Here is a 16,466-nt window from a genome sequence, read left to right as displayed (position 1 = left end):
GAGACCAGACCATTTCGCACACCCTGTGCAGTTTTTGTGTTCTTCACGTTTGCGTGTGTGCACTTTTTATGCACCGGGTGATAGTCTTGAGTGTGTTCACACACCACGGGCTTAAAAAAAAAAAGAAAAAAAATGGACTTCCTAATCATTATACAAATAAGTGAAATATTCCTATAATTACAATCAGTGACAGCAAACACAAGTCCAAATATCTTTTTACTAATGGGCACTGATGGGCTGCACTAATGGGCACTGATGGGCTGCACTGGTGGCCACTGATGGGGCTGTACTGATGGCCACTGATGAGGCTAGACTGATATGCTGCACTGATGAGGTTGCATTGATGGCCACTGATAAGGCTGAACTTATGGGAACTGATGAGGCTACGCTGATCGGCACTGATACACTCTGGTTGTGGTCTGTGGTTTACAGATGACAGAACTGGTCAGAAACAGGAAGGGGTGTGGCCTTTACAGAAAGGGGTGGGTCATATTTAAATTAGGGGGTGCACAAGTTTAGTCAGGCCTAGGGCAGCACAAAACCTAAATACACCACTGCTGCTTCATTGTTTACATTTTTAATTACGCACTGCCCCAAATGCAGATCCATCTTGTACAGGGCAGTGTGTAAGTCCCAGTACGCATGTACGATCAGCCTGTCACTCCTAGACAGCAAAGTTTACCTGAATGTATGCTTTTAGCCCTCTTATGGCCATTGCAAGGGGCTTTAAAGCATGGTAGGCAACCTTGGCACTCCAGCTGGAATGAAACTATAGATCTTATCATACCTTTGGGTGCCCTGCCTGTCGCTTGCAGTGCCTCATGGGATTTGTAGTTTCACACAGCTGGAGTGCCATGGTTGCCCAGTCCTACTTTAAAATATGTCTAAGCTCCCCAGCAGAGAGACAGGTTGATTTACTAAAACTGAAGAGTGCAAAATCTGGTGCAGCTCTGCATAAAAACCAATCAGCTTCCAATTTTTTTTTTTGTCAAAACTTAATTGAACAAGCTGAAGTTAGAAGCTGATTGGCTACCATGCACAGCTGCACCAGATTTTGCACTCTCCAGTTTTAGTAAATCAACCTCATAGACGGTAATAAAAACCCCACAGAGATTCTAACCTTTTACTACTTTTGAAAAGCAAAAAACGTTCAAAATATCCCTTTCACGCTGTCTTTTTTTGTTTTATAGTTCATGATCCTTTAAAGGAAATCTGCAGTCAGTGAAAGTTCCAAACATGTCGATACATTTCAGCTACTCCAGTAAACCAAAACCCATCTGTGACTATTAGAAGATCTTTATTAAATATACCTGCAGGGAGATCTAGAAATGGATGAGAATACGGAAACGCTTCAACGCATTTAATCCCACGTTCCTGCGGCCCATTCCTTCCTAAAGTAAATGACGCAATGTAATCCAGTATCCAGAGGCAGCCCTGCTCTGTTACATAGAGTGTAACAAGTACACCTGGTCTTCCTGCTGCCTAGATTGACATAGCAGACACCCCTTGATTGCGTTATTTTATCCTCTATGTTTGGAAATGTTATTTGCCTGGTTTACAGTAACTGGAAATGGAGACCAAGTGCTTTATTCATTGTTTTCCCTTATGACAGGTCTAATTTCAGATTTATATTAAAAGCAAATATATCATACTCCACTGAAAAGAAATATCTAGGAAATCTGAGTCCAGAGCACAAGTCTGATATGTAAAATAATAGAAATAAACAGTCACAACATTTGTACGAAATGATAAATTATAATAAAGCCTTATGGAGGAACTACATTATAGTGAACCTGTTGTTTGCATGTTGAGGTAAAAGCAATGGGCTCATTTCAAAAGTAAGGGGTTTCTAAAAAAGCAAACCTTCACACACCTCTATGGTGCAGCATTGATTGGATTCTGCAGCTGTCCTTTGTCAGCTCTAAGACCAAGAACTTAGTGATCACATGATTGCTCAGTTCTTGGTCTGCTTGGAGCTGAGAATGGTGACTGTCAGTAGCCACTTTCCGCTGTGCACCTCCATCACTCACTGGAGCGGCTGGCTGGAGAGGGGGCAGTCATAGCTGTTTTTTGGGGCTTAGCCATGAGCTGAAAGCCGGACTCAGCTGTCAATCGGGCACCTGGGGGGAAACCCGACAATATCGAGCCTGGAGCGACGTCAGCTAATAGAGAGCTTTAACCTGCTGTCAGGTGACTCTGGCTTACAGAAATACAGAAATAAGTGCACTCCAGTGACTCACAAGAGAAGCATAACCAAAAAGCTTTGGCCATACTTCTCTTTAAATTAAGACCGTCTCCTCACTCCTGATACTTACCTTCCACACACCCTCTCATCTGCCCCATTTACCCACCAGAGCCAAGTTAAGAAGCTAGGTCGCTTACACAGGACTCTTTCGCTGCCCCCACAATACGCCACTCAGACCTTGAAGCTGGCTGGTAGCCACTAGCACTGTATTGTGGAAGGAAGGTGAGGGAGGCACATGGTCCCCTATACCTAAAGCACTAAGTACAGGCAGTCCCCGGGTTACAAACATCCAACTTACAAACGACTCCTACTTTCAAATGGAGGAAGACAACCAAAAGTGCGAAGAAATCTACCCCTAGGAAGGGAATTCACTCCTGTAAGACTTGTTATGGGAAAATTGTGCCTCCACTGAAGCTTTATCACCAATCCTTGTTTCCACAACAACCCAAGATTTTCAAAATCCAATTGTCACAGGGACAGAAATTGAGGTGAAATGAGGTGAAAGTTAGGGCACAGACAGCAAACAAATGTTACAGGGGTGTTAAACCTTCCCTATGCTATCCAAAGAGCTTAAAATTATTTTTTTGGCTTGAGTTACATTTAAAAAATGTACCTGTTCCAACTTACATACAAATCCAACTTAAGAACAAACCTTCAGACCCTATCTTGTTTGTAACCCGGGGACTGACTGTATTCAGTATGCCTTGGCAACGGCTGGTGAACAGAGCAATGTGGTGGGGAAGAAGTGGAGGGTAAGCAGCTGACGTTGCAGATAAACGGTTGAACACTAATCTCTTAAACCTTTGCTTTTTGATTCTGATAAGCCAGTCATGTTTTGCAATGCCACACTAAAGAGCCAGACAAGTGACCCCATGATTTTCTGGATATGCCTTGCAGCCTACACCTGTGTGTTTATTGTGTAGCGTTTTCGCTATATGATGATGCTCTTCTGAAATGCCATCAGCAAATATCACTAGAAACTGAAAACTGGTACCACACTAACCACAGCAGAGGAAGTAAAGCAAAATCTCCCCAATAGGGACACAGCTATTAAAATTTTAGAGAGTACAAGGGGCGCCACACCAAATGCATAGAGTCCAAAAAGCATTTTATTTTATTTACTTAGGTGAGAAAAAGACAAGCCAACACATTTAGAGGGTTCCATGGGCCTCCTTAGCGCCTAAAAATACTTGTAAATCAAAATCTATACTGGACTCCGTAGGGTAAAAAAAAGAAAAAAAATCCAATAACAGAAGGTTTTGGTTTGTTTCAGTTGTCCTAACCAGTTGCAACAGCCATGTAGGAAACACAACAAGACATCTGTTATTAGATTTTTTAAAATATTTTCACTATTCAATCTAGCACTCAGAGTCAAAGAGGAGAAAGCTGGCCGATTTGGTGACTGAACTAGGGAAAATCCAGGCTAAAAGTTGGAAATTACATAAGTTGAAAAAACCTGTTCGTTGAGGTAGGCCGTGTCTATTAAATTAGCTTGGTTTCAAAACTTTGGCACAGATTGACACTACTCAGCTGCATTGGATTATTTAAACATTTTTTTGGGGTTATGCAGTCTGTACATTTAAAATTAGCTGGGCAAAACACAAGTCATAATGCACCTACTTTGTGGTGCTCTGCCTAGGTATGTTGGGGTGTCATTTTACCAAATAATTGCTTCCAAACAAGGGAACCCAGAAGGTCCCAGGGGAGATTTTATTGGGGTTTACTTTATTATGGTTACATTTCTAGGGCAAACAGAATTGCACACAAAAGGACCATTGATTAGACTTGTGCACAGTCAAAAATGTGAAAATATAATACAAGTAAAAACCAGAGAGTTCTATCATGAGTTCTATCAAGATGGAGTGATCCAGAAAATCATGGTGAGGAACAAGTCTAAAATCAGTGACATTTAGCTCTAGGCTTCAATTATCCAATAACTATCAGAACCAAAGTTAGGTTTGATAACTGGAGTAGTATTTGGTTAAGCCAGAAAGGAGTAAGAAAAAAAAAAAAAATGGGAGGAGAGGGAAGTAAGCCAGGTGGGAAAAGAGAAGGGGAAAAGGTTGGGTCTTGGGGTGTTGCTGGTCAAAACACAAAGGATGTGCGTATGCTATCCAAGGCTGGCAATATATTATGAGAGTCCAACAAAATAGACATCCATTTCTCGTTATGATAGCATTTATACGATGTTTCACTGTTTCAAAACTGAGAACAGGAGATTTTCAGGTCCTAATCATAGTGAGTTTGATTACTGTAAAAAAGGTGAATCACAATTTTTTTGCGACCAAAACTCTGTCTCTATAGGTTTAAAAAGAAGGGACTCGCAGGGTTTCTCTTGATATTGGAGTGTAATAACGTGCGGAAGAATGTGTAAACACGGATCCATAGTCACTTTAGGGAAAGACTACCAGATGTGTGCCATTGTCTCTGGCTGAAGGCACCCTGGAAAACAGTGAGGAGTAAAGAGGAACAAAGTTGGCTAGATGGGCTGGCATACAGCCAATATCTCTATCTCAACATGTTTTGCAGAAAAGCTTCTTCAGAAGAGGGGTTTTCTAAAAGAAGACAAAAAGAAAACAACATACGGTACTCAGTATACACTGAAATAAGGAAAAGAAATGATATACAGAGTGAATATCAAAGTATAACAGGGCTTGGTATCCCTAGATAAACAAGTGGCAACCAAAGGTACGGTATATATGCATGGGCTAAACAGATTACGAACATTCAGTATGATGGATTTACCAAAGAGTATGTAGAAATTAACTAAAATCCCTAAGTATTTTTTGGGTTCTCTTGTTTGGAGGCCATCATTTGTTTATACATTTGTTTAAAAGAAATGTTTTGGGATGTGGTGCTAGACAGCTCCTTAACCACTTTACCACCGGAGGATTTTGCTGTCTTACTTCTGGGCCACTTTTTGGCGATTCGGCACTGTGCAACTTTAACTGACAATTGCGCGGTCATGACACGCCATACCCAAACAAAATTTACGTTCTTTTTTTCCCACAAACAGAGCTTTTTTTTGGTGGTATTTGATCACCTATGCGATTTTTACTTTTTGCGCTATAAACAAAAAAATAGCGACAATTTTGAAAAAATAACAATATTTTTCAAATTTTTTTTATATGAAATTCCCCCCCAAAAAATGTAAAAATCAAAATTTTTTTAATATTTTAGGCCAATTTGTTTTCTGCTACATATTTTTGGTAAAAAAATCGCAATAAGCATATTTTGATTGGTTTGCGCAAAAGTTATTGCGTTTACTAACTAAGGGAAACATTTCTGTCGTTTTTGGGTTTTTTTTTTTTAACGAGTAATGGCGGCGATCTGCGATTTTTTTTTTGCGGGACTGCGACATTGCGGCGGACAGATCGGACCCTTGACTGACATTTTTGACACTTTTGGAGGTACCAGTGACATTACTACAGTAATCAGTGCTATAAATATGCACTGTTACTGTAAAAATTACACTGGCAGGGAAGGGGTAAATTTTTATTGGTGATCAAGGGGTTAATGTATGCCTGGTGCTTACTGACGTGTGGGGGGAGGGGACTATGTGACACAGGGACAGATCGCAGGTTCAGCTATGCTGAACCCTGCAATCTGACCCTGCCTGTCACTTAGGAGATCCGCCCGCTTTGTTTACTCAAGCGGGCGGATCTCCACACTCGATTCCCCGACGATCGGGGAAGAGCGGCGGTGATCACCGCCGCTCCTCCCTTGGCCCGACTCCCGCTGTGACTGAATACAGCGGGAGCGTGCCGCCCAGAGAGGGGAATGTCTGGCGACGTAGGTCTATGTCGCCAGACGTTATCGAGCCACTTTGCCGCAGTAGAGCTCTAGTGAGCAGCGGTAAAGTGGTTAAACACCCCTTGGCTTATTATTGATGTCATTTTACCACTCATTGCCACAATGCACTTTTCTGCATATGGCTTTCATGTTTGACTGGAGTGTACCTTTAAATTGCTGGCCTACCAAGTTGTCATCTAATAACCCTGACCTCAGTGGTGCCATTGAGCAAGCAGCCTGTAGACTGTATCTCACTGGCACTTCGGTCATTTGATTTTTTTTTCTTTCTTAGTTGTTGCATTGCCTTATTCTCAGCGCTTTTGTCTTCCAACTTTCTGCTTTCATTCTTCTTTGGAAACTATACAATGCCAAAAACTAAAACTGAGAAGAAAAAGTATTCATGTGCTGTCTAGAAGCAATAAGGAGTGGGATTAATACCCAATTATTTCACATTGTGTGGAGCTGATAGCAATGAAATCTCGGGCTGCTGACTGTGGTGTTGTTAAAGGTTTTCCTGGCAGGCTTTGGTAATGTAATCACAGTAACACAATGCTGTCATCTTCATCCTGTATTTCTTGTAATACATTCTCTTCTGCCAGACAATAATGAGATTGTATGTGGGCCACCAACATTCTTTAAGGAATCAGAATAGAGTTCTCAGGAACCAAAATACACATTTAACTGTTTCCAGTGAAAGTCTGAGCAATGTTAGGCTTTGTCATTCTGAGCTACTCGTAGAAGTGCTGGTGCCCGGGGCCAGAAAAAAAAAACAGCCTCAAAGCGGAACTGAACTTTCTCATTCAACATCAAAGTGTCACTAAACCCACATCATAAAAAAAACTACCCACATCATAAAAAAAACTATCAATAAATCGTGTATTATATGCTGTTCATACTCAATCAGTAACTATGAGATTCTTTTTTTGTACTCTTCAAAAAACCAGGTTGATCCTTCTGTCTCCCCTCCCGGTCCATGTTCCCACTGCAGTTGGGAATTGTTGCAGAGCAATGTTGGCAGCTAGTGCACATGCTCATTTCTCACTGTATTTTCTACACTGATCATTTCCTCCCTATCATATCTGAGCAGCCCTTGTGAATATGGAGTTACGCATGTGTGCATATATATAGTGGTAAATGACAGCCCACTCCCTCCCTCCCCTTCCAAACACCCATTGGTATCTCAATAAAGAGAACCTGCCACCAAAACATAATCACAAATGGGACTTTTTGTCCCCTATGCGATGAAAAAAAAAAGTTAAGTAAAAAAAGGCTGTAAAAAGTTAAAGATATACCCATACACATAAAATCCCCCCCCCCCAAAAAAAAAAGACCCCCTCCAACCTCACATAAACAGTTACGAACGTAAATGCACACTTCGTAGGCTATGCAAAAAAACGTTGATTGTAATTAACATTAAAAATTGTCACACACACACACACACCAGAGTGAGAGATATATTTATAGCACCAGATCTCCTGGATAATTCCAAACTGATGACCTGTAGAGGCTTTTAAAACATTGCTTATGGAAAATTTACTGAAGTTTGTCACCATTTCACAATTTTAAGGTATTACCAAGAAAATTGGGTAGTTTATAGCATTTGTGTATCCTAAAATTAACTTCAGTATATTATTTAGTGAAATTTCGTTTCCTAGACTTTTGCGCTATTATTGTGTAGCATAAAAAAACTGGAACTACCATGATTTTATTCTCTAGGCCAGGAATTCCTAAACTACGCCCCTGCAGGTGTTGCAGAACTACACATCCCATGAGGCATTGTAAAATTCTGACATTCACATACGTGACTAGACATGATGGGAATTGTAGTTCATGAACAACTGCAGGGCCGTAGTTTGGGAATCCCTGCTCTAGGCTCCTTTCCGAAAATGTATTATGTTTTGAATATTTTATGCAAAAATTATTTTTTTAAACGTGAAAAAAGAATGCTAAAACTACTCGGGCAGCAAAAGGGTTAAAGTAGATGTAATTCCTAAGGGTCACTCTGCTGCACCCAAAACACCTCACACGTGTTATAAAATACTGTAATGCAAAAATGCATCAGGTCCTACTTTTGTTCTGTGGTGCTGTATTAGGCAGCCCATTAAAAAACAAACAAAAAAAAAAAGGGGGGGGGGGGCTGCCTTAATAAAATGCACATTAAGACATGTTCGTTAAACGCACCCCAGTAGACAGCCCAGATGTGAATAAGCCCTAAGTGATTGAGGTTTATTTTGCTAAAGCACTGCAAAACACAAAGAATTGCCTTTATAATTAAAATACTTGCTTTATCTTTTTTATCCTTTGTTACATCTAATTGCTGTGGATGCCATGCAGCCTCTTTGCAGCTGCTACCTGTGCCTGTACCTTAAAGCAGAGTTCTGGCCTCGGAAAAGTTTTTTAGATAAAAATACACCCGGGACAGTCAGGGCTAGTGCATTTCATAATGGATAGCCCCTGAACTGTCCCAGGTTGCACTTACCTTTTAGAAGAAATACTTACCATCTCAGGTGTGGGCAGCTGAAGCCAGAGCATCCTCTTCGGTGTCCTCTTCCGTGTCCTCTTCGGTCCCAGAATGCCCTGCACCGGCCCCGCTCGTCAGTTCAGGTGCAGGCGCGTCATCCCTGCATAGCTTCTGGGCATGCCCAGAAGCTGTTCAGCAAGGAATGACGCGCCTGCACCGGAACTGACGAGCGGGGCCGGTGCAGGCGCATTGATTCCTGGAAGCGATGACGTTCAGCTCCCAGGAGTCAATGCAAGCAGGAAGAGACGGCGTGGCCGCAGAGGGAGGAAGTGGAAGAAAGGTACGTATATTTTCTTCAATAACAAGGTAAGTAAACAAAAAGAAAATCGGGACTATCTGTTTCTTTTTTAGCTGATTGTCAGCAAGCTGATGGCCCAAAGTGGTTTTTGAGGCCAGAACTCCGCTTTAAAGCGGAGTTCCACCAAAAAGTGGAACTTCCGCTCATCTGCTCCCCCCCCCCCCCAATTCCACATTTGGCACCTTGCAGGGGGAGGGGGAAACGTGTACCAGTTTTTGACAGGTACCCTTCCCCACTTCCGGGAGACAGCGCCGCCCCAGTTTGGCCCCCCTCCTCCTTCCCCTGCCTCCGGGCCAATTAGAAAGCGCAGTGCGCTTCGCGCATGCGTAGTAGGGAACCGGATAGGAAAGTGTCTATATATGAAAAGTCAGCAGCTAGAGTATTTAAAGCTGCTGACTTTAAATGTTTTTTTTCCCCAGCTGGAACACCTCTTTAAAGTGATATTAAAGTCTTGTTTTTTTTTTGTTTGTTTTTTAAATAACAAACATGTTTTACTAACCTGTTCTGTGCAGTGGTTTTGGACAGAGCGACCCCAATCCTCCTCTTCTCAGGTCCCTCACTGGCGCTCCTGACCCCTCCATCCTGCCAAGTGCCCCCACAGTTTGGGATGGGGGCACCCATGTAGGCAGTGCTCTGTGTGTCCATTCAGACACCGAGCCCTGACTCGGCCCTGTCCCTCTCTCTCCTCATTGGCTCTCTGACTTTGACAGCAGCAGAAGCCAATGGTGCCCGCTGCTGTGTCTCAGCCAATCAGGAGGGGAGTCCTGGACAGCCATTGTTCTCATCCAACATCGCTGTTTTAAGATGGGGTAAGTATTAGAGGGGCTGAGGGAGGCTGCTGTACACTGAAGGTTTTTTATCTTAATGCGTAGAAGGCATTAAGATAAAAACCTTCTGCCTTTAGGACCACTTTAAGCTATGTCTGCATGGCATTTCTGAGGAAAGGTTTCCTTTGACCATGCCTGCTTAGTGTGTTTAAAAGGCCACTTGTCTCAGAGAGGATGACAAGACCCCCATGGCAAAGTCACCAAATATAATTTTAATAAAAGTTGCTGATGATGACCAATAGAGAGATCACCTGTATATATGAGAAATCTGAAATATGGTACAGCATATAAATATGAGAGCATCATGTTAGAAAATGACCGTATAATTTCCAATTATAGCTGTAACCAGGCTCTCATTGAAGTGACTTGACAGTCTGCCTTTAACATTCATAACACTTACTGGCGTACAGTAGTCCTTGATTACATCACTGTCTGCCTGCATGGCAAATCACACTTTATAATATGAGCAAATACCTCCCAGATTCAAGAAATCACTCGCTCACACTGAAATAATGGAAGTGGCCAAGTGAAAGAAAAATGCGTGGAAATTAAATAATGGCACGTTTACTAGGTAAGGTGGTAATCTCCTGGAGAAGGTAGAGCTATAAAGTGTTGTAGCCACAGACGCACTCTTGGAAATGATTGCTTTTGCAATATGGTGGCATGGCCCCGAGCGCACTCATATTCCCCATTATTCTGAGCCTTGATCGGCATAGCACACATTCTTTCCACCTGACTTCATCTATAACACTTCAGCAGACACTAATGATAAATGGGACTTGGTGTGCTTCCCATGGTGGAACTCTACCGAATGCCTTGAGTCCTCAAGGACGGTAGTGCCGCCATATCCTAAATAACATATTAAAATAGTCTATAAACGAGGGTGGCTTGCTCTGTATGGAAAGTCTACCTTATTTTAACAAGGATTCTGTTTTATATCCTGTTTTTATATTCATTCGCACTTCACTTAAATCTGTAATGGTGTAACAGAGCATTGCATATGGGTTCTTTCACAAGATGAAAAAAAGATTACGCCTTAAAGTGTACCGGTCATATAAAACAGATCCCACAGCCAACACCATTCGCTAGAGCAAGGACCACAGAGCATCTGTGTTTACCATTAAATGTGAGAACATTTTATTTGCTTCCAAACCTGGTTTCAGTTGGCCCGTTACTGGCTGTGGGAGATAGGTATACCCTTGATTCTTATTGCGGTGGAGGTGTGTCTTCGTATGAATACTCATGACCCGCTGGTAAAGTCAGGAATCTGGTGGAGCCATGGTCTGAGTTCTGTACTGTCATTCCAACTTTTGCTTTGTAAGGGGGTGAGGGGGCTCTAGTTCGGCCACATCTCGAGTATTTCATTTAGTTCTGGTCACCAATCCTCAGGAAGGATGTGCTGGAACAGGAGAGAGTCAAGAGGAGGACAACAAAATTAATAAGGGGACTGGAGGACCTGTTACGAGGAACGACTACAAACATTAAACGTATGCTCATTGTAGAAGAGACGCTCAAGAGGAGATATGTTAGCGATATACTAATACCTCAATAGTGAATCCAGCATAGGGAGGAAACTATTCAGTTTCAGAGAGTATAAGAAGACACAGGGTCACTCAATGAAATTGGAGGAGAAGCTGTTTAACATCAAGCTGGGTAGGGTTTTTTTTCACTCTAAAGGCGGCAAGGATGTGGAACTCACTTCCACAAATGATGGTGTCAGCGGGGAGTATTGATAGTTTCAAAAAACTCTTAGATGGGCATCTTAGCAAGCACACACATCCACACAGGTTGAACTGTATGGACTGGTGTCTTTATTCATCCTTACCAACTATGTAACTGTTAAGCAATAGCATTTGAGCAGGTAAGCATAATCTGGGCTTTTCGCTGGAAATTCTGCTGCTAAATCTGCCTTTTTCCAACAGTTCACACTCTACCGAAAAGCTTCCAGTCCCAATACTGTAGTTTTAAATTAAAATCAGTTCCTATAGAAGTCCATGGAGATACAGTAACTGCTTCAACTAAAAAGATGCAGAGTACCAAGACCAGAAGTATGAATAAACTATGACAACCACCATTGCAGAAAAGTTTATCAGCAACGATACTAGCAAAGGGCAGCATGGAGAGAGGAGTAAACTACAGATTACTCTTTCTTCTACAGATGCCGCTACTCAACACTTTAAGGAGTTATTTTACATCATTGAGAGAACTTATGAACTGCATGAAGAGTGCATTGTTTTTTGTGTGTTGGTTGACTCATTGGGGTGAATTTACTAAAGGCACATAGACTGTGCACTGTGTTGAAGCTCTACTGATTTCCATCATCCAATCATGTGCAAGCAAAAAATACTGTTATTTTTTTTTTTATGTTCCCTGAACCTGGTTGAGTATTCTTTACAAAGTGAAGCTTCCCCACATTCACTAACCTCTAGAAAAATTAGTGCAACTGCACTTGCAAAGTGCACAGTCTATTTGCAATAGACGTTCCCAGAAGAGGACAGGACTTTGTGGTTCAAGGAGATAAGGAACTGTGCTAGGGAACAGACTAGGGAATTTCTCTAGCAAGTACAAAAGCAAATAAAGTATTTATGAAAAGGAGAAAAATACTGCGGGCAAGCATATAAAATACTTCATTCTTTCAAGCTTTTGCCTGGAATTTTTTAAGTTGTTGTTCCCTGCAGTAAGCCAGTACCAGCATCTTACTCCCCTTCTTTTTTTTTTTTTTACCTTACAAGTATATGGGGTGCTGTGCCAACCGTTCCGTACTTTAGTGATGGCCCTTAATTCTATGGGAAGTTTAAAAACAATTTTCTGCAAAGGTTCAAACATTTGATTCTTTTGTAAATTTTCCACTTTTGGATATCAGCTTTTTAAAGAAGATTTAACAGTCCACTAACACTGCAAACCACTGGATTATAATGGATTTACATGCAGTGCTCTGCTTCTTGGGGCTAGCAAGACCCACTGATTGGTGCGCCTCTTTGAATGACCACTAAACCTGTTGGTAAACACACCTTCTCAGAAGGAGGGTAGTGCAATCCTGGCATTTGCAAACATTTCTCAATCCTAGTAGCTGCAAATGGGGTTGTAACAGTCTGGACTCAGGCTCAGAGGCCAGTAGCAATAGCAGTGGAGCAGCACCCATCGACAAACCGAATGGTATATGAGCAGGTCACCCTGGCTGATGACATGGATTCACCTAAAGTGCACGGTTTAAGTGCTAACCGGTATTCACCAGAGCTCCTCATGGTGGAGATGGGTTTTGCTGCATGTTAGTACCAGGTCACAGTCCTCAGGATGAGAAAACAAAGGTCCAGTAGCAGATATAGCAGGTAGGGATCGAGCAGAAGCATAGTCAGGAAACAAGCCAAAGGTTGGTAACAAAAGGATGCAGGTTGGGGTTATGCATAAGTGTAGTCGAAGAACAAGCTAATGTCAGTAACAAATGGTAGCAAAAATGCAGAGGGCAGCAGGAGAGACAAATGCAAGATATTGGCTGGAGGGAGCACAATATTCTGGCAAACAAGAAGTGCAGAGACATGGCTTTAAGGTTCAAGACAAACAAGATTCAAGGCAGAATCATTCAAAGAATATCCAGGGAATTGTCCAGCATTCCAGGAGGCTCAGCAAGCAGAGTCATTGCCAGACACAGCAGAGGTCCCAGGTTCAAGTCCAGGCCCTGACAGGGGGTCTTGTGACTCTGGTTTATTACTTTCGATTAAGCGATTAGCGTATTCAGCCACATTGGCTCCATGCACTTTGTAAAGCTTTGTGTTGCTCTGTGTGCTAATATGCCTAAATCCAAATGACCTGCAGCCTTTACGCTTCCCCACATACTGTCCCTTTGAGGGGGGGAGTGCTAAAGGTGTGCTTTGAAAGGGGACCTAAAGCTTATCTTTCATGGGATGCATCCAGCACCGCTTTGTATTGATGGTAACAGTCCGATATGTGTAAATCAATTGTATTTATGTGTCTCTTGTTTATGTTACCTTATAAGTTGGTCTAGAAATAAATTAAATAAAGGCGAGGGACAAGACTTATAACTGCTACTGAAATGCCGAAGAGTAAAATCAGGTCTTTTGTCCTGCTAGACAGGAGTGTGCCGTGCAGCAGGGCTGTGTAAATCTTAGCCCTCTATAGACAGAAACACAAACCTTAAGTTGATAAAGCAGCTTCTGTATATGTATTTTATCTCTGCGTGTAGCTGTTTGCCTGGAGTTAAGCTTTAAACACAGGTTGCCCTACATTCTGAAGATATATTATCATAGATATGTAATTGGTGTGTTCTAGACAGATGGTCCTGCACATCCTCCTGGCCTCAAGAACGCTAATCTTGCGTAGATGGCGGACTCTAGACATACCCAGCTTCTCTGAGGTAGTCAAGACTGTAAATGACAACTATGCTTTAGAACGATCCTTGGCGTTCAACTCCCTCTCCTTCCTGAAATTTAACAAGGCTTGGCAGCATTGGAAATATTCTCCCTAACAGAAACCGTAGGTCTAGAGGTGAGGGGAGGGCGCTACTCCCACAGCAATTATGTTTCCACTGGGGGCTGGGGGGGTAGCCGCCTCTTTCCATCGTCGGGCGCAGACCCACTGTTTGGTCTACTATGTCCTAGTACGACCGGAGCCACTTAGTCCATTGTGAGCACCCATTGCCTCTATACCTGCTGTTATTGTTGTTGTGTTCTTGTATCGTGTTCCTTGACTCCATATCCTTGCCAGAACATCCCCCCCCCCCCTCTTTTTGTATGTAATTTTGAGGTGTACACCACGTATGGACTGTGTATTCTTTTTCTCCTTGTATGTTGTTTATATTCAAATAAAAAATATTATAAAAAAAAAAAGATATATTATCATCCACCTTGTTGCAGTCAGCATTATGCTAAACCTTATCAATGGCTTTTCATAGGGTGTTTTTTTTTTTTAATGATTTTTTCTTCTTTATTTATCCTTTCTAGATCCATGAAAAGTTACATTACTACGAGAAAGAGAACCCACAGCCTATCATACACAGTGCCACAGCCTTGGCAGAAGATGTAAGTATGCACTCTGTGTCCCATGCATTCCTGTACGTTCAAGCCATCCCAACACAAACATGTGTAAGTCATTCCCAGGACAGAAACCGTACACTGCTGAGAATGCTTCACAACATGCTGTCATCACAGGCTGCTCGCTGACATCGTCTTAATTTGTGTTCTTGCACAGCACCTTGGTATGCCAGGACGTGGTAGCTGTGTTATTAAAATTACATATTGCAATCCCACAGAGAGAGACCAGGAGCCTCCACTTGCCAGAATTTGGGAAAGTCACAGACAAGAGAAGTTTCTTAGAATAATAGACAAATGAGACGTCTGTTTTGCTGACAGGAGAAGAAAAATGGTAGTTAATACAACAGAAATGGGTTGTATAAAATTCAGGAGGAGGTTGTCAGAGCTAACGCTGTAGTGGGGGGACCATGATTCATGTCCTCCAGCCTTCCAAATAGCTGTCATAATCAGGAAATCGTGTTCGCTGATCACGTTGATTGAATAGTCAATTTCCTGTGCCTATAATTCTATTAGAAACAAAAAAATACACCTGCTATTCAGGGCCGCTACCTTTTATTACACAGGAGAAATAGGTTTTGTGAACAGTAACTAAGATGTCTAGGCTGTGACAGTGGGAGACACATGAAGTCAGGGAATTTTCTTTAGTTTTTTTTTTTATTATCGTGTGAACACCTGGCCTTCACACTCATAAGAGGTTAGTGAACATGCCATTCCAAACCGTTGGCATTAATATAGAGTGTGTCCCCCTTTGTAGATTAAAAGCCTCCACTCTTCTGGGAAGGCTTTCCATGAGATTTTGGAGTGTCTGTGGGAATTTGTGATCATTCAAACAAAAGAGCATTTATGAGGTCAGTTACTGATGATGGGAGTCAGGCACTTCCTGTTATGGGGTGATGGGGTGTCTTCTGGCTTTCCTTCTCTGTTATCACCTTGACGCATGAATCCCCGGGTGGGAAATACAGATGGCCACACCATTCTACATTGTGCAGGCATGATGCATTGTTGTCAGTGCAAGAAAAAAAAAACACTTATTACTTTTGCGCTAAGCCTAGCAGTCAGTAATGCAGTACATTCAGGTCTTCCCAGACATATTTGCAGCTATCCAAAAACATGCCAGATGCATATAACTTGAAACATAAAAAAGAGAGAGGAAGAGCAAGCCAATTGCTGCAGAACTTTTTGAAAAAAATTAGAACAACCTAATTATGGGTAAAGTGATTATAAAGTCTTGTTTAAAAAGAAAAAAAAATAACACACATGTTAGATTTTCCGCCTCTGTGCAGTTGGTTTTGCACAGGGTAGCCTTGATCCTCCTCTTCTCAGGTCCCTTGTTGCTGCTCTTGGCCCCTCCCTCCTATCGAGTGCCCCCACAGCAAGCAGGCTGCTATGGGGGCACCCGAGCTGAGCTCCATTCAGACACGGAGCTCTCTTTCTCCTGATTTGCTAACTGACTTTGATTGACAGCCGGGGGAGCCAATGATGCCGCAGCTCAGCCAATCAGTAGGGGAGTCCTGGGCGGCCGAGGGACTTGTGGACATCGCTGGACAGAGATGGGACTAAGGTAAGTATTAGGGGGCTGGAGGGGGCTGCTACACACAGAAGGCTTTTTATCTTAATGCATTTCGATAATAAAATCCTTCAGAGTTTACAACTCCTTTAAACATTGAAAAGGAGGAAAGGAGGCCACCAAAGGATATGATCTATTTGTTTTAGCAATTGCTAGCTTTTTCTTCCA

At 42.2% G+C, this 16,466-nt stretch overlaps 1 protein-coding gene across 1 annotated transcript in view; it reads left to right on the top strand.

Annotated features, from left to right (window-relative positions):
- Window positions 1–16,466, top strand: part of MPP7 (MAGUK p55 scaffold protein 7) — a 401,547-nt gene that overhangs the window by 80,982 nt on the left and 304,099 nt on the right. Inside the window, exon 3 of the mRNA XM_082259696.1 lies at window positions 14,642–14,719. Within this exon, the coding sequence (XP_082115822.1) occupies window positions 14,642–14,719 (78 nt within the window). The remainder of the gene's footprint in view (window positions 1–14,641; window positions 14,720–16,466) is intronic.

This window comes from Pelophylax lessonae (genome assembly GCF_965119305.1).
Source record: "Pelophylax lessonae genome assembly, chromosome: 5".
Taxonomy (NCBI): domain Eukaryota; kingdom Metazoa; phylum Chordata; class Amphibia; order Anura; family Ranidae; genus Pelophylax; species Pelophylax lessonae.
The sequence above is the reverse complement of the archived record's forward strand: the minus strand, read 5'-3'. Positions and strand labels throughout refer to the sequence as shown.